The sequence below is a fragment of the Notothenia coriiceps genome, unplaced genomic scaffold, assembly GCF_000735185.1.
Source record: "Notothenia coriiceps isolate Sejong01 unplaced genomic scaffold, NC01 NC01_scaffold00011767, whole genome shotgun sequence".
In the NCBI taxonomy this organism is placed as follows: Eukaryota; Metazoa; Chordata; class Actinopteri; order Perciformes; family Nototheniidae; genus Notothenia; species Notothenia coriiceps.
In genome coordinates, this window is record NW_011344468.1 from 17,046 (window position 1) to 42,606 (window position 25,561).

General features: G+C 39.1%; 1 protein-coding gene across 1 annotated transcript in view; it reads left to right on the plus strand.

The window, feature by feature from the left end:
- fig4a (FIG4 phosphoinositide 5-phosphatase a) overlaps nt 1-25,217 on the plus strand; it is a gene marked incomplete at its 3' end in the record, with an annotated part of 30,167 nt that extends 4,950 nt beyond the window's left edge. The window contains exons 5-21 of the mRNA XM_010772905.1: nt 2,731-2,887; nt 3,411-3,461; nt 4,802-4,965; nt 5,254-5,382; nt 6,887-6,987; nt 7,771-7,933; nt 15,232-15,329; nt 17,618-17,751; nt 18,432-18,548; nt 19,391-19,436; nt 19,894-20,042; nt 20,671-20,837; nt 22,632-22,770; nt 23,389-23,447; nt 23,928-24,075; nt 24,325-24,408; nt 25,193-25,217. Of these exons, the coding sequence (XP_010771207.1) occupies nt 2,731-2,887; nt 3,411-3,461; nt 4,802-4,965; nt 5,254-5,382; nt 6,887-6,987; nt 7,771-7,933; nt 15,232-15,329; nt 17,618-17,751; nt 18,432-18,548; nt 19,391-19,436; nt 19,894-20,042; nt 20,671-20,837; nt 22,632-22,770; nt 23,389-23,447; nt 23,928-24,075; nt 24,325-24,408; nt 25,193-25,217 (1,931 nt within the window). The remainder of the gene's footprint in view (nt 1-2,730; nt 2,888-3,410; nt 3,462-4,801; nt 4,966-5,253; nt 5,383-6,886; nt 6,988-7,770; nt 7,934-15,231; nt 15,330-17,617; nt 17,752-18,431; nt 18,549-19,390; nt 19,437-19,893; nt 20,043-20,670; nt 20,838-22,631; nt 22,771-23,388; nt 23,448-23,927; nt 24,076-24,324; nt 24,409-25,192) is intronic.
- Nucleotides 25,218-25,561: the final 344 nt, after the last annotated feature.

Sequence of the window (25,561 nt, forward strand, 5' to 3'; positions counted from 1 at the left end):
TCTACCAAAGTGGTGGACACACTGACTGACCTAGCCCTCCACTAACCACGCTATTAGTTTGGCTAAAAATAAAAATACTAATGCAACAGTCTTGAATTCAACTTTACCGTTCATTTTGTGTGTGTGTGTTTATCGGCAAGGGCAAGGCATTTCCGCTATTTGCCAAAGGCCCTGTGTTTCATATGGAATAAAAGTGTCTCAGCCATGTGGCTACAGTCTTTCCTGAGAGACCCTATTTCTGGCACTACTTTATTACTGTATAGCAACTACCATTACTGCAAGTAGAATGTTGCCATGTTGCCAGTCTGACCCATCTCTGCCAGAAAGACACACAAAAGCCACAATAAAAAAAAAAAGTCATATTAAGTTCAAGGCTATAGTTCACAAGGTTCATTGATTGTTAGTGCACCGTGAAAGATACCTCATAATGGAACATTTGAACACAAACCCATAATTAGTGTAAATCCTTCCGATTTACCCTCACTAGCCACTCTCAGTTCATATTTAATACGTTAAAGTCTGCAAAGGAGGAATCGTTTAAGCACTTGGATTGAATTAATATGGATTTATTTTTAAATAGGTTTCAGTCAAGTCAAAACTGTATATAAAACAATGCTATAAAACCACATTATGTGTTTTTTTGTAAATTGACCATACTGCTTTTCATTGCTCGTTATAAACTTTGTGGAAACCTAAGTATTATGGCTAAAACTGTTAATCAGTAACTTACACAATGTATATATCTAGCATGAGTGTGGGAATTAGAAAAAGAAAGATCCCCAATTTAGCATTTTAAGACACCTCAAGACATGATGGGAACTTGGCTTGGGTCACAAAGAGCATTTATTTATTACGCAACAGAAAGCTTGAACTACACACCAACTGCACTGCAACGTGCACTTGCTGACTGACTTCATACTCACTGTCAACACACCCTCTCTAACTTTTGCCTCTTATTCTCAACCGCACTTGCTTGCATAACACACAGAACTCACAAAGTAAATCCATATAGAAGTTTGCTACTTGTGTAACACACTTTAGCTTATAAAACATCTTCATTATTTGTTGTTGAGGCTTACTCCCAGTGGAGAGTCCATTGTAAGCCTGGTGGGACGTGGAGCTTGCTATTCACCGGTGGAAACCATCTGCCGAGTAGTAATCCCAGTTACTAGTAAATGTACCTTTTCACATGAAAAATCATCAGAGTGCTACTTTAACTTTTATTTTCTTTATCACTTCTTGTTATAGTGGAGCACAAACTGTCAATTTGATGCATAATCTACTAAACACTGTTCCACTAATTGAAGAAAGTATGTTGATCAAAATGTACAAGCATAATATTTGATGACATAATGTTGAGCCATGTGTTTGAGCTTATTCATTAGTTTATGTAAATAGTTTTTTCTTTGTCCACCGATTTAAATCACACTGCATGCGCCTTTATTCTGTTTGTGAGCAGGAACATAATAACATCATTTATTTCACTAGTAATCTCTCAGCACAATGATGGAGCATCTGTGATCCAAATGATATCTAATTCAAGGACTTCTTATTCACTTGCAAAATTGCATATGTGACACACAATAAAGAAGGTGTGTGTTGTATGCTCAATTACATAAGCTTCTGGCCTTGATGGGGCGAATACTACTATTAATATTCAGGCTATTAAAAAACCACTCAACCATCCTTATGCACTGAATGTCAACAAAGAGACAATACCTCATCAAAAGCTGAAAGTCCTTTACTATGTTACGTGATATTTTCTTGGTTGATTCCAATTATGTAAGACTTCATGGTTTGGAACAGATAGATAATATATATTGAAGTAGAGTATGACACACACACTCATGATTCATCTCTGCAAATGAAGGTGTTCTCTTGTTTTTATTGTCAAAGCTGTTGTAGATGATTCGCTGGCAGCAGAAAGGTTGACCTTTCAAAAGTGGCTGCTGAGATGCTTTTTTCTGAACTTCACTTGTGTAATATAAATTACTCAAGTTATGTCATGGCCATAGGCTGTTAGCTTGTGTCCATACTGTTTCTCTGGAAGACAGTCCACATTAACTCATTGGATGTTAATATCTAAAGTCGTTAGAACAATGCATTTTCCTAGGTGACTTATCAAGGCAAGGTTTATTTATATAGCACCTTTCAATAGAAGGCAATTCAAAGTGCTTTACAAAAATGAAAGACATTAAGAAAATGGCATTTAAAAACAGTAAAAAGATAATAAAATAAACATAAAAATACATGGGTAAAAGTTACAGTGCAGTTTTTAAGATAAGAATAGTTCAATTTAAAAGCAGCGGGAACCATTAAAGACTTCAGCCTGGATTTCAAAGTAGTAAGAGTTGCAGCGGACCTGCAGGTTTCTGGGAGTTTGTTCCAGATGTTTGGAGCATAATAACTGGTCCAACGAGCCTCATCTGTGTTGGACATGTTTGGAAAAAAAGAATTGTATCTGCAACAGTTGAAGGACTGTCTAACATTTGATGCAGCCTGCTTTACCACGTGGTTTCACCCTCTTTGTTTATCAGTGACTAAACCCCGAGTAATAATCCTATAAAAAAACTTGGACAACCGTGTTCCTCCACCTCCTCCTGTTGCTCCAATGGCATTTGCAAGATTGAACTGGGCCCACATTTCCCCCAGATCATCTGTCTCATGCGCTGCTGTCAGGACAATTTCATTTAAAAGATTTTGAATGTATACTTCTTCTTTTTTTTGCAGGGTTTGTACATTTCCTCGAGGGCTACTACATAGTGTTGATCACCAAGCGCAGAAAGATGGCAGACATTGGCGGCCACTCCATCTACAAAATTGAAGACACCAGCATGATCTACATCCCCAATGACTCGGTCAGGGTTTCACACCCTGATGAAGCAAGGTACTTTTTAAAAATGATCTCCAATATATTCATTCATACACTAGTACCTTATTTTTACACTCACTGGACTACTTTTATTCAAGAAATGGTAATATATTTGTTGAATGATTTTTGCTATTTTGCTAAAACACGCTTTATTTTCATGTGCTGTGATTGTCTTCCTAAGTGTTTGTGCTCCCGTCTTGCTCCTCTTTACTTTAATCTGCTAGTTATTTAATATTTTCTTCTTATATTTAAATAAGAACCACTTTTACATAGATGTTGCAACAGAAATGTTACAATGTTGGATCCACTAAGATTTCTGTAACACTTTCAACACTACAAATCAGATTTCAATGCCTTCAGACGAATGAAGCAGCAGCAGCAGCAGCAGCAGCAGCAACACATAAAACAAGCAGAGAAAGATCTGGTTGCATATATTATCTCAATCATTATAATTATACCTATAGATTGGCTATATAGATGCTTTTTTCTGGTACTTTTTTAGATGTGTGTACGACTGACATCGTTTTTGCTCTCCTAGATATGTGCGGATCTTTCAGAACGTAGATTTATCCAGCAACTTCTACTTCAGGTAAGACACATACTCAGTCCACACAGTATTTGTTATTATCACTAACTCATTAACATTAATGCTGTCAAAATTATTGCGTTAACGGCGGTAATTAATTTTTTGAATTAATTGCGTTAAAATATTTAACTCATTTAACGCATGTGCAGAATGGCCCGCCCCATACATCCCACCAGTGGCAGCGCTGGGGTAGGCTACAGCCATACCAAGAAATGGCTTAGCCCCACCTTAGCCCCACCTTAGCCCCACCTTAGCCCCACCTTAGCCCCACCGTGAAAAATGATGTTAAAGTAAGCAAAATAAAGTCCGCCAATTCGCGCCGAGTAAATTGCACAGACAGCAGTTAGTAAGATTGATTTCAGTAGCCACTTGTCTGGAAATACCGAAGACTAGAAACGGTTTTGAAAACTTTTGTCACGTAGTGATCGTCTTCTCAATAGAACATCTTTGATAATGTCTTCTGGCCAATCAGAATCAAGATAACGGCGTGGTATTGTTGCAGGAAGTCCCGACGCGGAGAATACTTTTTCTTTAGTACATCTCTATATACATCGATACAACATTACGTGTTGATAGAAATCAACACGTAATGAAATAAGACCCCACTGTTTGATGATTGATAGGTGTGTGGGCTGTCTTTCATTTTGACACACAGAACAATGTTATAATAAACATACATACATACTGTATGTTAAATGGATATATCCGCCTTCTTTCATTTATCTTTCCATTCCCACAACAATATAGGCCTACATAAAGAAATGGCATATTGTGGACATAGTTCGAATGGTGATTAATCATGATTAATTAATTTTTAAGCTGTGATTAATCTGATTAAAAATGTTAATCGTTTGACAGCCCTAATTAATATACATAAAATAAAACGTTTTGAAGGATATACCACCTGCCCTCCATAAGTTAATGTATTACCTACATTTTGGAGAAGGTTGGGCTATAATAAAGCCACAAGGATTTTTGATGTCCAGATCTCAGATAAATACTAGCAATATTTTAAAATTGCTTTAATTTTCCTGTGTCCTCTCTAGAAGCGTGCCCTTTTGTTGTATTTATAAGAGTCTATTTTAGTATAAAATTGTGAAGTGGTGCAAAAATAACCCTGTATTGATCGAAAAATGAGGAAAATTACATTTTAGACTTTTTGTTCCATTTTTAGATTAAGTTGTCATCTTGTACAGGCATATCTTTTCTAACAAAAGCTAGCACGATTTGTCATAACTCAGTCTGGTCTGACATACACATCTCTGTAGCGTTGCTCAGTGTTCAATTCACCCTTGGACAATACAGACTGTACACTTTAAATGATATACTGTTGTGCCCTGCAGCTACAGCTATGACCTGAGCCATTCGCTGCAGTACAACCTGACTCTGCTGCAGAGGCCTTATGAACTGTGGACGTCACCAACTCTCCCCGCTGAGGGAGAGGTTCAGACCCAGAGCAAGAATGACGGCTTTGACATATTTGAAGATGAGGGTCTGCCTACTCAAGGTGAGTGGCTGTAAAGGAATAGCCCTTATTTTCGTTGACATTTATCTGTTTACTGCAGATTCGCCTGTTTTATTCTCATTGAAGTCCATTGAAAATATCTTCATTTGTGGCTTATGTGTTCTTCCATTATTATATATCTATTGTAATACCTTAACACAAACTTAATACATGTTTCTAAATAAATCTTGTTCCACTTTTTATTTGTCACTTTCTAACAGATTATTTGTTCTGACCCCTTTTCAGTAAAATAATGCTGAGGTTTTGTGTGTTCCTTTTCTTCCTCCACAGTGGTTTATGGCCTCCAGAACGAGCCGTACTACAAGTACGTGTGGAACGGAAAGCTACTGGAACGAGTCAAGGACATCGTGCATCATGACTGGCTCATGTATATTATCCACGGCTTTTGTGGCCAGTCCAGTATCCTTTGAGCATTGCAGAAATGTTCAGCTGTTGATTTTATGTGCATGGGTTTTTTTTAATTGCCATGATCAACTTGTTTCTTTGGGTTTTAAAAGAAACTAAAACAAATTAGCAAAACTAACTGCCTGTATCTTGTTAGGACTCAGCTATCTCTCACATTGTTGTTATTTGTCGGCACTCCCCCTCATCTCGTAGCCTCAGCATCACTTGTTGAACTGCAATCAGCCTCTTTCAAAGCACGTGGGTGACACTCTGAGTGTGAGATTCACCACTAAACTGCAGAAGCAATTTGTGTTTGTTCTTAGGGCTTTTTTAAAGCAAGTGTTATAATCAAGCAATGGTTTTGCTCATCAGGTGTGTAAAGACTGGCAGTTTTATAATCACATCTGTTATCTGTAGGGAAAAAGCAGCAACATTGTTAATAATTAATCAGATAAACCACATGGTATTTTTATCAAAACAAATCCTGTGTTTCTACATTCATACACAAATTATTTTGGTGTCTTTCAATTCGCCGCTTCTATGGATCTAACAATCTGCATACCGTGGTTATTAGTATTACGCTCCAAGTGAATAATATCCTCTGCTTTTTGAGAAGCTGTTGTAGTATTGATGCATGGGTTACTGCTGCAGAGTGGCTTAAGTCTAGACTAGAACTGAGTCAACAGTTTGATTTATTATAGTCAAAGTCTGCCTTAGGTTTCAGATCCCAATCATTTACCTTCAAGTCTCCTTTGCATAAATCACATTAGGAGTGTAAAATATGTAGTTTTTTTGTCTCGGGTCAAAACAAGTTAGTCTTTCAGCAGTTTATTTTAATGAGTTTATATTATAATTGCAGTTTTTGAGCTGCAGTAGCCAGATAATCCAAACTGCATTTACAGTCAGTACTGCTATCAACAATTGTCAGGCAGCATGCTGCCACTGAGACATTGTGTGGGCGCTTTACAGTGGAGATGGTTCCTGGAAACTGTTTGGCCTTCATTGCGTTTTTTCTGAGCATGAGAGAAAGGATGTGTGCAATAAGAGGAGACTTGGCGGATAGATACAAACAATTAGACAGGGTTTCTTTAATTTTTGGGGAAAAAGTGCCAATAAGGAACAAAGGGAACATTGAAAAACTTTGTATGATTTGTTCATTTGTTTTATCCTAAATGTTCATCGAGTAGATAAGAATGCTTCTTATGTGTGCACATGAAACACAACTAATAAAAAAGTGGATACTCCACTAAAGTAGTTAAATAAAATTGCTATTATTTAAATTTTTTATTTTACTTAAATGTACTTTGTGCATATGTTTAGTTTATATTGATTTAAGATGCACAACAAATATTTTTAAAAGAGGTAAAGCCAAAAGTATTAAGGGGAATAGAAAAATAAACACATTTTAAATGATTAGACCTGATGATGTGAATATAGTGTGTGTTTTTAAAAGAGAAGTGATTGCGTCATGCTGTCAGTGTTGTATCGTTATTAATATTCCTTTACCCAGCAACCACAGAGCTTCTGATATATGGCCGACCGGTTCACATCACCCTCATTGCCAGGCGTTCCAGTAAATTTGCCGGGACCCGCTTCCTCAAAAGAGGAGCCAACTGCGAGGTACAGCGGTTGCCGAGGCAACAGGGAAGAATAGATAGCGGAGGCAGGGCTGAGGTCCAACGGGATGATTGAGATGACTCAGGGTGATCACAGGGGGTTAATTTGACCCGCTGCCTCTTCCTTGAGTACGAGTGCCTGTGTGGGTGTGCTGTGGGAGGGACTTAATGCACTAAAACATACATTTCCTGCTATCCTGATATATGGTTGGGCGCAATGTTTACTGTTTCCTACTATTCTGTTCAATGCCATATAAGTACAGTAGCTCTTATCCAAATGGAAATGATCTTTCATTATAGCATAATGTTCAACTTTCCTTCATCACAACAGACAGTTTGACATGTATAGTGCAGGAAAAGCACGTGTGTAGTTAATATTGTAAGGGATGTTCAATTCCCCAGGAAGATCCACAGGCTTTGAAGCAAATATTTGTAGTCTTTGAAGCAAATATTCGCAGTCGCCACACTTCAGTCACGTGATGCCATTGGGCCGAAAAGCACAGTGGCCATTTTGTCTAGGTTTGTTTAAAAGCTGAAGTTAAAAGAAGCAGAAGTTTATTATATGTTCGGGCGTTTTTGATAGTCCCACATCATCTTCTTCCACAGATCAAGATTCAGATAGCCAGGATTCTTTGAGCCAGGAGTGAATCTAAAATTCTGTGGTCAGCGCCATCTGCCGATGAAGTCATGTAATTTAAAGGAAAGCTCCTAATGACGTTGGTCTTTGGTGCTATTGTTTACTCAACCTTGGGCTTTGTTTTCTTAGTTTTTTTCTTTTTGCTTCCAGGGGGATGTGGCAAACGAAGTTGAGACAGAGCAGATCGTCAATGACGCGGCGGTTATGTCTTTCACCGCAGGAAGTTACTCCTCCTATGTCCAGGTGCGAGGTTCAGTCCCGCTCTACTGGTCACAGGACATTTCCACCATGATGCCAAAACCCCCAATACGATGTAAGACTCCTGCATTACCCATTCAATTGTATATGTTCCTAAATATTTGTATCATGGCTTGGGTTGTTTATTGGCTTTTTGGATTGTTTGTAGTGGGGTGGTACTAATCCAAAGGCATGTATAATTACCTAAAGTCAGGGCAGAGAGGAGTACAGCCACAGAAGCTAAACAATGTAATGTGCTGTGGATAAGGGAGAAGCTAAACATATTTAAGATGACTTATATAATACATTGCAATGTAATTACACCCTATATTAAGAGAGCCCTTACGAATGGGACCTGACACCATTATATTTCAAGGTAAAAAAGTACAGATATTCAAATTATAGTGTACACTTTAGCTGTTATTATGATATGGATTGTATTTATTTTTGGTTCTAGTTGGCCAAAAAACAGTTGTGCTGCTGCCCCCATTCACAGTATTACATCGCTATGCTTCTGTGCAGTCACTCCTGTCTACTTTTCTAAACTAGGGGTTAGCTGAACTCCACCTACTGTAAGTAATACACTGACTATGGATAGGAACCTTGAACGACCCTACTTCAAACAATCCAAACCCCCTCTTTAAGGTGCACATCATCTGCTGTATAATGGAGAAAATGGAGAGTTGGCAAAGCTGCTCAGGCTTTAAAGGAAAATCTTTCTCTTATCCACTTTTCTCTGTAGCATAAAGAAAGATTATAGGTATATGTTCTAAGAGAGAGTAGGTATTTAACTGTGTAAGTTGATAATGCACATTGTAAATATTCTATCAGCAGCCCAAGACCAGAAGTAACCCTGTGGGGACAAAGGAAAAGTGTAATTGGAAACAACTGGAGATCGGCCTTATATCAGGGCCATCCTTTTCTCCAACAGGGCTATTGATCAAATCAAAATGAGAATAAAACAGGTGAAGGCAGGACGCCCCCCCCCCCACCCCGCCGCAACCGCGACCGGTTCTTTTCTTTGTGTCCATTCCCTTCTCACAATATGAGCTGGATGAAAACACAAATCCAGGGCCAGAGGGGGGTGAACAGGTTTCTAAGTCTGATGACATTGGTGCGTTCAATGCCTGTATGAAATTGTTACAACCCCCCCCACACCCCAGTTCGCTCTTTAATTCATCCTCAGATGGCCTTTTTTTTTTTGTGTGAGATAGAGACACTGAGCGTGTCCCTGAGATCCCTCTTTGAACTATCCATCCTGATCCTTAAAGACAGTCCTTATATTTCCCAGATGCACTGTCAGGGTATTTTTCACTTGATGATAACATATCATTTGAAACAGTTTTTCCTTGGTATTGGTATACTCATTGGCAATTCATTTTTTTTTTACTATGTTTTGCATGCGATCAGTATCGATCTCCTCATCTAATCCTTGGCAAGAAAACAAATGGACGTATTTCCCATAACGCGTATTTTATTTTTTAAATGTTTAATCGTACTTACACTGGTGCTCTGCTTTTTAACTCATAGAGTGACACACAATCTAAAGCTAAATAAAACGCATGTCTGATTTTTCCTCAAAGACCTTTGGAGCTTTAAAAATAAAAAAACAGATGCAGACCGGTTATGTGATACTACCTGCAAGACGAATCTAGGTCAGTGTGTGAATTCGACCTCATCCCATCTTGTGTCACTCTCTTGGTGCCTGAGATAGCTCATTATTATACAAATGTATAAACTATGTATATAATGTGTTCATGGTGGCCCTGAAGTGCTCAAATGTCCTGGTCGTGCAGGAGACGACCTGGGGCCTCATTTATAATGCCTTGCGTAGGATTCACGTGGGAATGTTGCTTACGTAGGACAAAGCAAATAAATAAGCACAGATATTTTCCGATTCATAAAACACTGCGTACCGGTGTAGGACTTGCGTGCGGGACGTCCTACGCTGGTTTCCCTTTTTTATAAATCACAATCAACTGGAAATGCGGCGCAGCTTTTGCGGGCTTCACGTAACGCCCATATTTGCCTCTAAATAGTCAAAGAAACGCCCCGTATTAATATTCATTTTGACTGACTGCATGAAGAAGATCGCAGGAAATGACGACAGAACATCTAAAAAAGAAATTTCACACCGTGTCATATTTTGGTTCTTTTGAGGAGGTGGAGACACATCATATTGTTTGGTGGATGCAGTTTGAACCAGAGTAGTAGCATGGAGGTCGGATCGTCACCAAAATAAATAAATAAGTGGTCCGAAAAAAGTTAATGACAAAATACACATAACCTTCCTCAGGCAGTGTGTCAGTGTCAGTGTCGAGCCGTGACTTTTATACCTAGGCCCTCTGACTCCCCCAAAACGTGCATTTATCTAACAGGTTGGTTTTCCATAGACCTTATTTCGAGCTATTTTCCAAAATCCTATGGAGAAATCCCATAGCTTTTTTGTCGAGGGAACCAGCAGCTTACTTCCGGGTTTTAGGACGCGTCACTGCACCACTTTATAGAGAGCCGAAGTCCCTCCCCTTCCGGTGGACCTCCATGGGACCTTATTTCGGAAAAATTATGTATTGAAGTCAATGGGGAGAGAAAGATTATCTTTCGATCCCGTTTGAATTGTGCCACAAATTACACATATGTTTGTCAATTAAAAAGATAATTTTGCAAGTCAAAAAAATTAAAATGTGTCATAAAACTGTGAAGTAACACATTTGTTTGTGTGAAATGCTGAAAGAAAACTACATCGCCTGTCTAGCAGAACAACACACGTCACCAAGATGGCCGTAACTACTGTCTTGTCAACAAAAGGATTGACTAACCTCACTATCACCACAATGAAACACGTCCAGAAGAATGTCATGCAAAGCTGCCTGCCTGCCTGCCTTCCTTTAATCAAAGGAAGGCAGGCAGGCAGGCAGCTTTGCATGACATTCTTCTGGACGTGTTTCATTGTGGTGATAGTGAGGTTAGTCAATCCTTTTGTTGACAAGACAGNATTCCTTAGTTGTTACTTGATGTCACCATAATTGTTACACCTGCAGGGGGCGCTTTCCATATTGGATAGATTGGCGAAGTCACGCCCATCTACTTCCGGTCCATGGGACCTTATTTCGGAAAAATTATGCATTGAAGTCAATGAAGAGAGAAAACTTATCTTTCGATCACGTTTGAATTGTGCCATTAATTACACATATGATGTTTGTCAATCTTAAAAAATCATTTCCATGTCAAAAAAGTCACAGTTTGTCGTAAAACTGTTGAAATATAAGACTATGAAAAATACGGAACTAGAAAGACTACAAATCCCAGAGTCGCGTAAGTGATGTCATAACTGTTTTCCTCCACTAAGAGATAGCTAAGATCAGCGCCATATAGATATAATCTATTTATATGGCGCTGGCTAAGATAAGATAACTTTAACAAGATGCCTGTGTGCTTAGTACCAGGTTGTTATCCACCAGCAATGGATCTTGCTCGTTCTATCGCTTCCCGTCTGATGAAAGGACCAGGAGTGGCTGGATCAAGTTAGCTACCTAGCTAGTAGCTATCACGTTAGTTAGCATTACCGCCTTGTCATTTTTATTAGCCTTAACATGAAGTAACATGAAGTAACCCAACATGTTAAACAGTAAGATTAGTTTAAAGAGTACTGTCACACACCGGTGTGATCATTCTATAATACACAATTTTAAGCCCGGGGGAGAAATGCTAACGCTACATTAGCATCTGCGATCTTTTCTACTTCACGCTATCTGCACAAATGGTTGACATTAAACATTAAAAAGACCAGGCAGTTCAGAGAGAATCAAAGGAAGGTATAGGCAGGCAGGCAGCTTTGCATGACATTCTTCTGGACGTATTTCATTGTGGTGATAGTGAGGGTAGTCAATCCTTTTGTTGACATGACAGTAGTGACGGCCATCTTGGTGGCGTGTGTTGTTCTGCTTGACCGGAGATGTAGTTAATTCAGCGTTTCACACAAACAAGGCAAGACCATGGGCAAGACAAGGCAAGATATTGACGAGTCTTACTAATTTTGGACTAGAATTTAATATAAAATATTATAAAAAAATAAATAAAAAAACGTAAAAAAAACACTTAGTAACTAAATTATGAGAAGACCGACTGTGATCCACCCCGGACACGGAGTAGACGGGATTAGCACGTCGCAGGCGGGGTGACAGAATTAACTTAGTTTATTCTTTTGGTTGATATATTCTGGCCCTAATAAAAGTGGACCCGTCCTTATACAGTAGTGTGTAACGCGTAACATTTCTCGGTACCTTCCAAGGTCTTGTTTATGTGTAAGGTTGGAATGTACTAGTAGTAGTGATTGAGTGTGACAAGCGACGGAGGGTGTTTAACTGAAGTATCTTTAACATGTACCAGTACTCGACCGAATGGGCTCGACTCAACCTTATTATTTGTTGAATACTTAAATTCATCTCCTTGTAACGTTATTTAAATATATAATTCACTTTCCATTGATTTCGGGAAAGTGTAACTCCAGTGATGTACCCTGTGCGGAATCAGGTTTTCCACAAAGGGACATATGACTGGTTACGCTAGAAACTACCGTTTGAGATCACGTGTAATCGGAATGTGATGCCTGGGGGATAATGTTGGTAGGTTGTGGGAGCGATGAGGAGAGTTCTTTGTGTGGAGACATTCACGTAACTATTGTAAAGAGATTGGTGCACGGCAGAAAGGAGACGAGCGCAGTGGAAGGTCTTTGCACGCCCACCCCCCGCACAGGGGGGGGTCCTCTTTTACCAATAGCGTTGTTGTTAAAAACTTTTTCTTTGTAACAATACTTGCCGAGCCGTACTGGGCGCGCCTTCAATTTGAATCTTTGAATCTTTGGATACCTCCACGCGACATCCTGTGTCCACACACCTATTATTACAACTCCTGACCTTCCCATTTATCCGCGCAGTTCGCGCCCCGCGGATCCCCCCACGGCGTCCAGGGGATCGCTATCGTATCCTGGCGGGGTTCTTTTACATAGCAGGAAAAAATAAAAGATACAGACTAAGCTTTTATTATACGGATGGCGATGTGGGCGATGGTTCATGCGAGACCCAGGGGACACAAAGTAAGCTCGCCGAAGACACACACACGCCAACCTTGCTCGGGTAAAAACACACAGCACGGCGCTAGATGCGAGGTTGCCTATATGGTGCGCTACCCGGTTAGTTGAGGGAACTTGTTCGTTGTTGTTCGGGGCAGAATAGTCGAAACATGTGCGGTGCTAACTCTTTGAATGTTGTTACGTCACAAGGTGACTTACTCTGGGTCGATGGATGACACCTTAGAACCAGAAGACTTCTCCATGTGCTCCTTCGCCTCCGTGTTAGACCGGTAAGAACAAAACAAGCCACAGTCGACACTCCACCAAGGGCGGATGCGAAACCGAAAGTACTTCGTCCGTGCGTTTGCTTACTTCGTTTACTGGCGGTCGGTTGGTCAGCGTGAGACCCCGCACACTTTTCTGCGGCCTCGACCTTTAGCCTTCTATGCCAAGACTTGGACTTTGCGAGAATCGTGCCGCTCGCAACTTGGCACTTGCAACGCACCAACACTTCTCCATACTTCTTCCAGTCTATATTGGGAGTCGAGTCACTCACATTTCCTGAGAGAGGTACACAAAATCTAATGGGGCGGGACTCTAATCAATAGAGTCACTAATCAATTAGAGACACCCAGAGTTGCCCAAACAGTCTATAACACATTATGTTAATAAAAGGCTCCGTTGTGGTAAATTTACTAGGGTAATATTTATCATATGTTTTATTTGTTCTCGTTATTTACTTTTTGTCAATACTTTATTCAACAAGTTTTGTTCTTATGTCAAATTTTCTGAAGTATAAAATTTAATTTTATCGTGGAAATGAGGACGAATATGGAATATACAGCAGGCGCTCGACTAAATAGAAGGCGTCGAAGTATGTCAGCGGCCTAATGTAGAGCACCACCCCGTTACAACGTTCATTGTTTTGAAGTCGACACCGCCTGGCCATTGTATTACCCGTTTGGCGATTCACAAACTGCGTGGGAGATACTTGCAGTTCGGATTGGGGTGTTCGTGGCGGGTGTCTTCTACGTGTTAACATAAATACATAAACGGCAGGGGAGGAGGAAACAAAACTTCGTGAGGCGCCTTGTCTGAATACCTCCTAACAAAATAATAGGTGACAAGATATGTTTCACTAAAAAAATGGAGAAAAACTGTTCCGTTACGAGTGGCAAAGTATAACTACATAAAATTATTTGGACAATTGAACCGGTAATGCACTGATAAACACAAACCCCCCCGGGCTGGAAAAAAAAAAAAGAAGTGTTCCCCCGCGCGGGCCTGCCTTTTCGACTCTTGGTGACTGTCGTATTTGGTGTCTACCCTGCTGTCTTTCGGTCTACCTGGCGGCTTAGTGANTATCAAGTCTTAGCAAACGGCATGAAACATGATTAAACATGATAGTATATGAAACCATGCTCGTATCTATACAACCTATAGAAATACAAAACGGCTTCAGTTTAGACGTAATTCTGTCCTCCTGCTTACCGCATCATTTATGAGAAAACATTATTATATATTAAGACAACATATTCGAGGTGGTTTTCAATAACATATCCGTATATATACTTATTTCTCCAAGTTACGTTTTTGTGTGCACTGAGGAGTCTCTAACAGGCGTTTGTTTAATCATTTTAAGATTGGCTTTAATCAATGTTTGCAAATTAATTCTTCATATATGATACATGAGAGGTAACATTTTATTTATGGTATTATTTCCACATATTTCTCTCCATTACTCCTTCTGCCAACGGTGTTGCAGTTTCTCGTCTCTCCCGTTGTTGTGCTTAGTGCGTACGCATGGGTTAGAGTTTGCATGGAGGACCGCACGTTTTCCCGTCAAGTTTGTTTTCTTTATAAATCACAAACATTGCTTAGAAACTGGCGTACGCCATCTTTTGAGCGTACGCACCGTTTATAAATGAGGCCCCTGAACTTGGTTACTCTACTTCTTCTTTAGATACCAGTGAGCCAGTCTGCCCTATTTCCTTTAATCTGTCTTCTGGCTGCTCCACTGGTTCAACATGGCTGCTGTCTGCAGGTGTTGGGCTCCACAAGAGGAACTAAACATGATGTTAAAGTAAAGAAAACCATTAACGATAAGCAGGATCAACAACAGGGGGGAGGAAATACATTAGTTTGCTCAGTCTGTAGTTAAGTGTGCTGTTTGTCTGTTTCTTCTCATATTCAGCAGACATCCAGACACAATACAATGGCATAAGATATTATAACTATTTTATACCATGCAATATCATGAGTGCCCTATACATATTTAACACTCTTTGTGATTTCTCTTTCAGTGGACCAAGCCGACCCATACGCCCATGTAGCTGCCCTCCATTTTGACCAGATGCTGCAGCGGTTTGGCTCTCCTATCATCATCCTCAACCTGGTTAAGGTAACATGCAAAGTTATTAAGTATATTCTTAATAAAACTAATATATATACTTACATCACTCTAAGAGAGATGTGATGAACATTTAAATATATAGCTTACTTTTAATTCGGGAATGACAATGGATCACTAAAATAAATCATGCGAAGAGAAGGGGAATGGCTTTCAAAGAAAACTTTATTTTTTTTATTAGGGAATTGTTTCCTTGGTAACTGAAACTAAAACATGGGGTACTCACTATTGTCATTGGAGCGATGGCAAGCAAAAGTCCGATTTAATAAGATCCAGGTAGTGAGATATTTAAGTTTTCTTCAGAAAGACTGGCTTTTAAGTGTGAGTATTATGTAAGATATATAGATATATCTAGGGGGGTGTGAATATGCAATCAGTCAAGCACTGGAGCATACAACTTCACTGCTTATGAATTACGAAATTACAATGCAAAGTATCACTAATAAGTTACTATACGCTAATAAAATGTCATCTTATTTAAATATATGTTTTTATACTGAGTACAACTCCACAAGAAGAGTTGCATGAATGCATTATTCATAAGGAATAATCGCGTCATTACATTGTTTTATCTTCTTATCCATGTGTGTAAAACTGTTAGCAATGTCCTCTCAGGAACCAGTGTGCTACTACTCATTTTTGCCCTTTCTTATTCACCAGCATGGACACACTCATGCAAACAGCTATTCACTCTTGGGTTTCAAGCTCATGTTGTATCACAGACTTTAGAGGTCTACACAAGCTGCGGCCATGTGATATGTGCTGGCTGGATATACACAATACACCCTCTCTCTTGTCCCATGAGACAGTAGGAGGAAGGATTTGTTAAGTAAGCATGAAACCATGACAGCCCTTCTCTCAACAGTGTTGACTTGGGTCAGCATGCTGTGTCAACTCTTGGATGTTTGCGTGGTTTCCTGATGGGTCCGAATGATAAGAGAGGAAGAAAACACATGGCCGAGCATGTGAATCGCCTTTCCTATCAGACAACTTGATTAGATTAGATTTGTTGTGACTGCCGGAGAAAATCTCTACTCTCCCCACCTACAGTACAAATATTCATTTTTATTCAGCACCTAATCAATACATTTTTCGAATTAATCAACAACAAAACATTTTTGCGAGAGAATCCATTCATATTTGGGAGCAACCACCAAACATAGAACCTGCCCACACAAAAGGAAGAGGAATTAAGATGAGAAAAATAATAGCAACACCAAATGTTACTATAAAGACGTATACAAAAAATAAAAATACACATCGCACATTTGATTTTTACGGCGTCCATGACCAGCTCCCCCCCCCCATATGCATAGCGTGACTGTACCTTCTCACACATAAAACTATGATTATTTCTGTGAACAGCACATACATGTAGTACATGTGCACATGTTTCCTAGTCTTTCTTCTGTGCCTCATAAGGTGTGTAGAGAGTGTGTGTTTGTGTGTGTGTTTGTCAGACAGTATGACACACCCATGCCAAACGAATGAGGAAATGCATCGTTAATGTGAGTGTGTTGCTTTGCCACGGCTGGATGTGTGCATGTGCAAGCTGCTAAATGATGCTTCCAAGCCCATTATCAGCCAGGGTGATCAGTCATAAAGACACAATGTGAGGAGACATAACTTAATGGAGAAATGTCTTAATGGACTGTGTGACCACAGGTCAAAGAGACAAACAGGGGGTGTGTGAATGCATTAACAAAAAAAGTCTTATTTCTTTACAAATATGTTTCTATGAATTTATTCAACATCTAGAACTCAGAAACAATAAACCAACAGCAGTCAAACTTTGTGGATGCCCTGATATAAACTCATTAAACATTTTTGAATGAAATATAGAAAAAGGGTCATCTCAACCATACATCGGAAAATAATGAGCACTTTTTACTGTAATAAGATTATAACTATGAATTCACCTTCTAATCCCTCTCCTTGCGGCATACAATTCAATTTGCACCAATATCCCCTACAGTTACACTTATTATATTACAGTACATTCCCCACCAATCTGCATTGTCTCTCCTCAGTTCTGTGCTTTACATTTCACATAAGTCGTAGTCTGAATGGATTCTGTAAATGGTTTCTCGCAGCTCTATTTTTCAGGGTTTTTGTGGAGAAGACCTGAAAGGATCTCTGTGAATGCGTTTATTATAACCAACAGATTTCTTATGTTGATCTATACTGGTGTCCTTGTTGGACCGGCTTTGGTTGTTCTTTGTGGGTAAATTAAATCATACATGCGATACACATATATGTGTCTCTTTGTTGTGCTACAGAAACGGGAAAAAAGGAGACATGAGAGGATCCTGAGTGAAGAGCTGTACCCAGCTGTGATCAACCTAAATCAGTTTCTCCCTCCAGAAAACTGCATCGACTACATCGCCTGGGACATGGCCCGCTACACCAAGAGGTGGGGACTATAGATGAGCCGAAGTTTGCTTAAAACACAGCTTTTTTGATGTGTTAATGTTTGTTATTGTTACCCCAAAAAAGGATTTGCCCTGCCGTTAGCCAGCAACACTAACTAACTAAATGAAATACACAGGAAACTGGATATTTATTTGTGTATGTATTAGACATAATACAATCTTTAAAGTCCAACAGCAGATAGGATCCTTTTTACTGAGATTTTAAAGGTTGGGAGGTTAATGCAGTATAATAACTTGTGGTGGTATCAAACTAAATGTGAGAGCAAAGCTGTTTGCCCGAGCTAGTGTGGAGAATGATGAGCAGCACAAAATGGCTACATTACATCTAAATGTAAATTATTTAATTTTTTTTTTTTTCAATATGGTATTGTTATCTGATATTTTCTGCCATTTTAAAACTTCCTTGAATCCTGTTAGGATCAAAAACTAAAGTTATGTCATACTCTGAACTCAGAAATGTTTAAACTTTTCCAAAAATGTTTCTCCACAGCAAAGTATTTAAAATATTCTCTTCTGATCAGTGACATAATCACTAACTAAAAAACTGATGGAAGATCAGTCATCTACATTGAAAGTAATGGCCACGCCCCCTGTATTCAGAAGCATTACTGTTCCACAGCTCCAGAAACAAATTAAAATTCCTAATTTCTATTTCTCTTAGTAAGTTGTGCAATGTTCTGGACCGTCTGAGTATGATAGCCGAGAACGTGGTGAAGCGAACAGGTTTCTACATCAACCGCTCCGACTTCTACTGTCACACCGTCAGACCCGATGACAGGTGAGCCATTTCAGACTCCTAGCTTCAATTCAATTCAAATGACTGCATTACAATTCCATATAAAAGAGCGAGAAAGAGAAGGTGGCAAATGATATGCCATGACATACCAGTGCTATGAGAAAAAAGAAGTGCTAAACCATGCCACCATCTTTTTTCTATTTGCGTATCAGGGAAGGAAAGCTACATTTCCCCTATATTACCCTATGCCCTGTAAGGTGTCCTTGGGTGCTATGAAAGGCGCCCCCCAAATACAATTTATTATTATTAAATGTTTCTATTCCTCTAATTCTGACCCCCACACTTATTGAGGCTATTCAATTTGAAAAATGTACTCCTATGAATTCTTAATGAAAATGACGCCTAATGACCATTTTGTCTCAGAGAGTTTTCTAGATTTCCATCTGTGTACTTTGTGTTGGCCATTGCTTGCATTTCTTAATCACTTCCCCCGAACATTACCATTTTGTTACATAACCCAATGACCTCTCCATGGTAACTATGTATTACCCTTTCTTCTGCAGTCTCCAACGCTATCTCACATTCTTTGTTATACACACGCACCTCACACTCATGCACATGACCTCTCACATATACACAAATAAACATAACTCTTGTAAGTTGATGCAGTTAAATAATTATGGCACCTCTAGGCTTCATCACATCCATAAATTAGCTCATGAATTATAAGGATAATCAGATTAGAGTGTTTACATTTATGCAGTTTATGTTTCATTGATTTATCAGTAAATTCTAATAAATATGCAGAATTGACAAGTGCACTTTAATGCAAAGTATTAATGATTTTTTCTTGGTCAAGTTAATTAAAATGTATGTTGTTTCAGGTGGGGAGATTTAGGTGGACATATCACAGCCAGTGGACGGGTGCAGGTACGTCACATGGTGGAGGGGTCTGCTGTAACTTTGTGTCAGAATTCAGTTTGTCACTTAATATTCTACCCAAATTATAAAAAAACAAACATAATGTAAACAAATTAATACTCAACAAATTAATTAAGAGCAGTGAGATTTCTTGCCAAAAAACATAGCTTTTCATATGATGTTTATTTGAAAAAGGGGCTCAGTTGCAAAACTAGGCCAAAGCATATCGTTGCATAATGAGTGTTTTTCTTAGAAACCTTGATCACATATGCAGCGATGTTCTTGGAATTATCTGAGCTGTTTTCCGCAATTTAATGACCACCATTTACAGAGGGTTAATACATGGAGATGGTTACAGCTGATGTTGTGATTTCACTAATATAATTACCTTATTATTTAGTTTGTGTCTAACTACATACTGAACATACATACATTAAGTACGTTTAATGAGTCTTTGTTGTTGTAGACCGGCGTGTTGAGGACCAACTGTGTGGACTGTCTGGATCGGACCAACACCGCTCAGTTCATGGTGGGGAAGTGTGCGCTGGCCTATCAGCTTTTTGCACTGGGAATGATCGACAAACCCAGACTCCAGTTTGATACGGACTGTGTGAGGTAAAGCTCCTTTCGGTAGCACGTATTATCCCAGAGCCAATGAAAAATGTTTGTCAGTTCAGCAATATGTCAATTTTGTCTGAAAACCTAGGCTACATTATGGATTTAATTCTCACTTATTAGGATCCCCAGTAGACTAAATCACACTTTTTGCAGTAAAAAAATCCAGAGTTACACCCGACTACCCCCGTTGTCATGTATAGGGTTGCTTCTAATGATTATTTTCATTATTGATTCATCTGCAGATTCATTTGTTTGATCAATACAAATAAAGATGTTTATAAAAAGTATTACATTTGACAGTGATGTTTCATAGATTTAAATGCATCGGGGAGAAGAATCATCGGTCACATGTCTAACTTGACTTCTTTAACTGGAACTCTGATCTACTTGTACCTCTACCCCATAATACGTTTATTTAGATCTTTGATACAGGACTTTTATAAGTGTTACACACCTCTGTTGTTTTGCAGAAGCAGAAGAAATGCATACAGCAATCACACAAACGCCACATTTTGTATAAGAATCTCTCAAAATCAAGAGAAGATTACCTTATCTAGCCTGTCCACTTGTTGTGTGTTGACTTGTGTTTTTGGGCGTTATGTGTGTGTGTGTGTGTGTGGCCCAGGTTGTTTGAGGAGCTGTATGAGGACCATGGAGACACGTTGTCACTGCAGTACGGCGGCTCCCAGCTGGTCCACAGAGTCAAGACCTACCGCAAGATCGCTCCCTGGACACAACATTCCAAAGACATCATGCAGACCCTGTCGCGTTACTACAGCAACGCTTTCTCAGGTGCGTTACACACACACATTACACAAGTGCATAACAATGCTATTTTACACACCAGCACAGAAGTAATTAAGAAGGGACTGGAGGATTATGCATGTTACTTATCTCTTTTATATGTTACTCAATACAACCATTTTATGCTGTTGTGTTACACCTCAAGTATGAACTTACGTTGCACACACAGTCATATTCAGCATAGTTCCCTAATGACTGTTGGCACAGTCACAGGGTGTTCAAAGCCATTTCTATGACAACTGCAAAAAGTGTTAGATTGAGGTCATTTGATTTCCGATATTGTTATCTGGAGAATTATTTTAATTATCTGGTGTGATGTTTTCCTATTTTTCAATTTGCCACTTGCATCTAATGTCTAAAAAGTCTGGATGTGTTGCTTTGTGGTGCCTGCAATTAGATCTTATAATAACTATAAATGACACCCTTGTCTATAAGTAGTCACAGTGCATTTTTGGAAATGTGCATGGGTGTACACAACACTCTAGTGACTGTTCGTGCGTTCTGTAGCCCTAGAAATGGAAAAGAAAGGTTGTGTGTATTAAGTCGAGAGGGATGGCGCTGTGCTGCTTGACCTACCAAGTTAACCTCCTGTTGCTTCTCTGGCTAAGATATGCCTCAGCACTCTCTGCAAAGCACCAAAGTAGTCTATACAGTAGTAGGACAAAGACAAGCAATAGAAAATTGTAATCCAGTAGGATAAGGTAGCTGTGACCTTCCCTTCACCCATAACAATCATTTGAATACATTTGCAAATAATGTCATTTTCGGTTGCTATGAAAAACCAATTTGCTACCAAATTGAAACACTCTAAATACGGCCTTGTATCACTCTTTAAAAGTGTTTTTTATTCAATTGAAATCAAATTAAATTGTGTTTTTATAGCGCAATGTCGCATTATAGAGTGATGGCCATAGCACCATACAAAATGAAAAACAAGTATATTAGCAATATAAGGAGTCATTTGTGATGCTTATCAGTGCATACACAGCAATCATTCCTCAGTAAATTAATGACATACACTTCAACATCCCTGCCAAACACTTTTCTTTCTCACATAACATTTTTGACACACAAACATACAGTACGCACTGAGACCAGTAAAAAGTCTGCTGAAATGTATTTTTTACTTTGTGCATATCATTCAAAATACATTTTGTGAGACATATTCTGTGAATTATTTCTGATGCATGTCTACATTTAAGTTAAAAGCTCATCCATAGCTTCTATCTAATGACGTATTAAATAAATCTCAGGCTGACAATCGCCAAAGGGAAAGGCTAGGTATCAGGCTTTAATACAGTAGAAGCCAATTTTGTTTTTAAATATTTTAATTATATTGGAGCAGCACAGGGCTTCACTGGGGATGGATGGCACTCAAAGTAGGCAACATTGAAAACACGTGCCATGTGCTGAACAACACATGAAACATTACACAGAACAGAATTTTATTAATACAAGCCCATTGTCCAGAAGTGGTTCGGAGAGATTTGACTGACAATGCATTCAATACTTTTTTTATATTGAAGATGTCATACATAATGACATTCAACATAATGTGCTCAAGAGAAAAAAATCATAAAACAAGTATAAACTCTCTGGAAATAATTGCTTTTTAACGAACAATAAGGCTGACGAATGTTTGGTATTTCTGATTGAACAATGACTAAACCATGATTGACTCTAGTAATCCCTCATCTGCATTTAGTTTTATAAATTCTCTTTTGTAGATTAACTAATCATTATGTTTGATTTGTTATTATTATGTCCTTCTTGCACCTCCAGATGCTGACAGACAGGATGCCATCAACCTGTTTCTCCAAGTCTACCAGCCATCAGAGTCCAAGCCTCACCTGTGGGAGCTGCCCACCGACTTCTACCTGCATCATAAGAACACCATGGCCCTCCCCCAAGACAGACGCAGGTAACAAACACATCTGAACACTAACAAACACACTTGCTGTATTAAAATGCATATTTATAAATAAGAACCTTGGATAACATGTTTGCATCTGCCACAAAACTTCTTTCAATGGCTTCTGAATGTTTGTGGGTCTTTGCTTTTACACTAATTGAATATCTCGGTGGGAAATCACTCGCAATAGATTCGCGTAGCTATTGAAAATGACTCTTTTAACCCCAGGATGTACAAGCCTGCCTTGGATGTTGTTCACATGAGCAGTTTTTTTTTTTTTTGCTCTCTTAATCCGGCAAAAAATGCTCTTTGTCTCTGGTGTTATTGCTCCATGGCTTATCGCCACATTACTCCAATACAGTTACTTTGGTTTCTCCTAGGATGCAGTGTGTTCAAGGCCATGGTTTAATCCTATATACACCCTTTGTCATGGGTATAAGATACGAACAATTGGAAATAGACCATTTTTGAGGTTGCAATTTGCTGTTGTCTGGGACTCTAAGGGACATTTGTAGCTAGTTCTGCAAGCTACTTTTATTGGAAAATAAAATGTCTGTGTTGTAAATCCAGCCTTTTTCCCAGGTAATTGTACCCATTTCAACACGTGTGTATCTTGTCTGTCTGCAGCTACACACTGTGGTGGACTGCAGGGATCTTGTCCTACCTTCCTGTGCCCTATGATGAAGGTCGGTATCTCTTCAGTATATGATAATTGGAATAATGCCTGCAGCATCTGTAATAGGTAACAGAGGCAGCTGCAGATTAGTTCCTTGACCTTTTTTATAAAAATGTAATCAAAATAGTTTATCGTCATCCAGTTTCAAGATGGAGGAATAACGACTTGTCGGCACATATCTCCGGTTTTCCTAAATAAATTACTGTGCAACAGTGTTTGTAAGATCATAAAAATGAAATATAATGTCACCAGATGCGATGTTTTTTCTCACTGGTGCTTTTTTGAACAACAATGGAGCTCAAAGGCACAGACAATTAAACTTGATGTGGCATTAATTACACAGATGGGACATGTTTGGAGGGGACATTCATTGTTCTAATGTTTTTTTCATGGGCATTGCTGACATAATATCAACAGGACTTTCTTTATTGTTTTCCTTTTGATAATTGATTTTTCTGTACGTTTGATTTGCGCTCCTGTGTGGATGCAGTCCCCTGTGAGGACAACATGAAGAAGGTCAAAGTGAAGAGAGTGAACCGCTTTGAGGAGAGCATAGACATCTACACAGAGTTCTTCAGACCCTATGAACTGACCTCCTTTGACGACACATTCTGCATCGCCATGACCAACTCTGCAAGGTAAATACACTCGCAACTCTTTAGACACTTAAAGATACATTTGAAACATAAAACTAAATCAAAATGGACTGAGTGATAATCTGCAATCCACTATATTTTCTAGCTAACTACAGTGTAACAGTTATTGCTTAAACATTGTGAAATTAAATGAAAGCGCCCCTGTTGTTTTGATGGTAAACACTTTGGATTTAAACTGTAACAAATTATTTGTAATTGTGATGGGTTGCCTTATAATTTGTGTTCATAAAGGGAATTTATGCCCAAGACCGTTGGAGTTGATCCAAGCCCCTTCACAGTTCGCAAGCCGGAGGAAACGGGAAAGTCAGTGCTGGGGTGAGTGCAGCTCGAGCTCGTTACATGTTCACAATTGTGATGTTCTGTTTATGTAATGAATAATGAATCCCATGTCACCGTGCCCTCATTCGTGTGTGTGTGTGTGTGTGTGTGTGTGTGTGTGTGTGTGTGTGTGTGTGTGTGTGTGTGTGTGTGTGTGTGTGTGTGTGTGTGTGTGTGTGTGTGTGTGTGTGTGTGTGTGTGTGTGTGTGTGTGTGTGTGTGTGTGTGTGTGTCGTACTGAGAAAATATTCCAGAGCTACTCCATAATTATAAAACTAATGTACAGATAGCTCTGCTCATTGTCTCCACATTATCACAGCCTGCCTCTGCTGTTCTGTGCTGCTTCGATGCTTTTGTTTATGCTTATCTACCACAATGTGTAATACAATTCTTTCTGGCGTCAACATAAAAAACATACTGTACAGTACAATAATTAAAAACATCACTTAGTTTTGAGTAAAACAAGAAAAAGCAAAGGAGACAAAAGTAACTCTATACATGAAAACAGACATAACCTACTATCATAACTAGGGATGGGTACCGAGCCCCGGTATTAAACGGGCCCCGGGGCTGACTTATTAAAGACCGTGGTACCATTAAGCTCCGACGTTAACAGTCTTTTTATCGGTACTGGAGACATGTAAAAAAATATGTAATATGTATTATTGCTACACAAACATTATATTGCAGTTTTAGTGTCGCCAACTCCGTTTCTAAGATGCAAAAAGACTGGGAAATGCGTCAAATTATTTTTTGTATTTTTCACGATCTTTCCAATCCAGACGAGAGATCTCTCTCCCCCGTCTGTGTGCGAGGGGGCGGGGCAGTTTACACACGCAGCTGATACATGCAGCAACACACACACACACGGTGGAGATGGCGGAGGTACAATGAAAATCAGTCTGTGTATCTGCATTTGGAATTTTCTAATACGATTTGTTAAAACATTGTTGTTTCTTTTGATGTGAAATATTATGTATTTAATTTAAATAAAAAGCAATGTTAGTTTTGTTCACAATTTGTTTAGTTAGTTTACCTTTTTTTTTTCTCCAAAAGAACCGATAAAAGACCAGATTGATAAGCGGTATCGTCTCCGGTCATCTGGTCTTCAACCTTCCAAAATGTTCCCACACCATGCCGCTCCTCCGCTC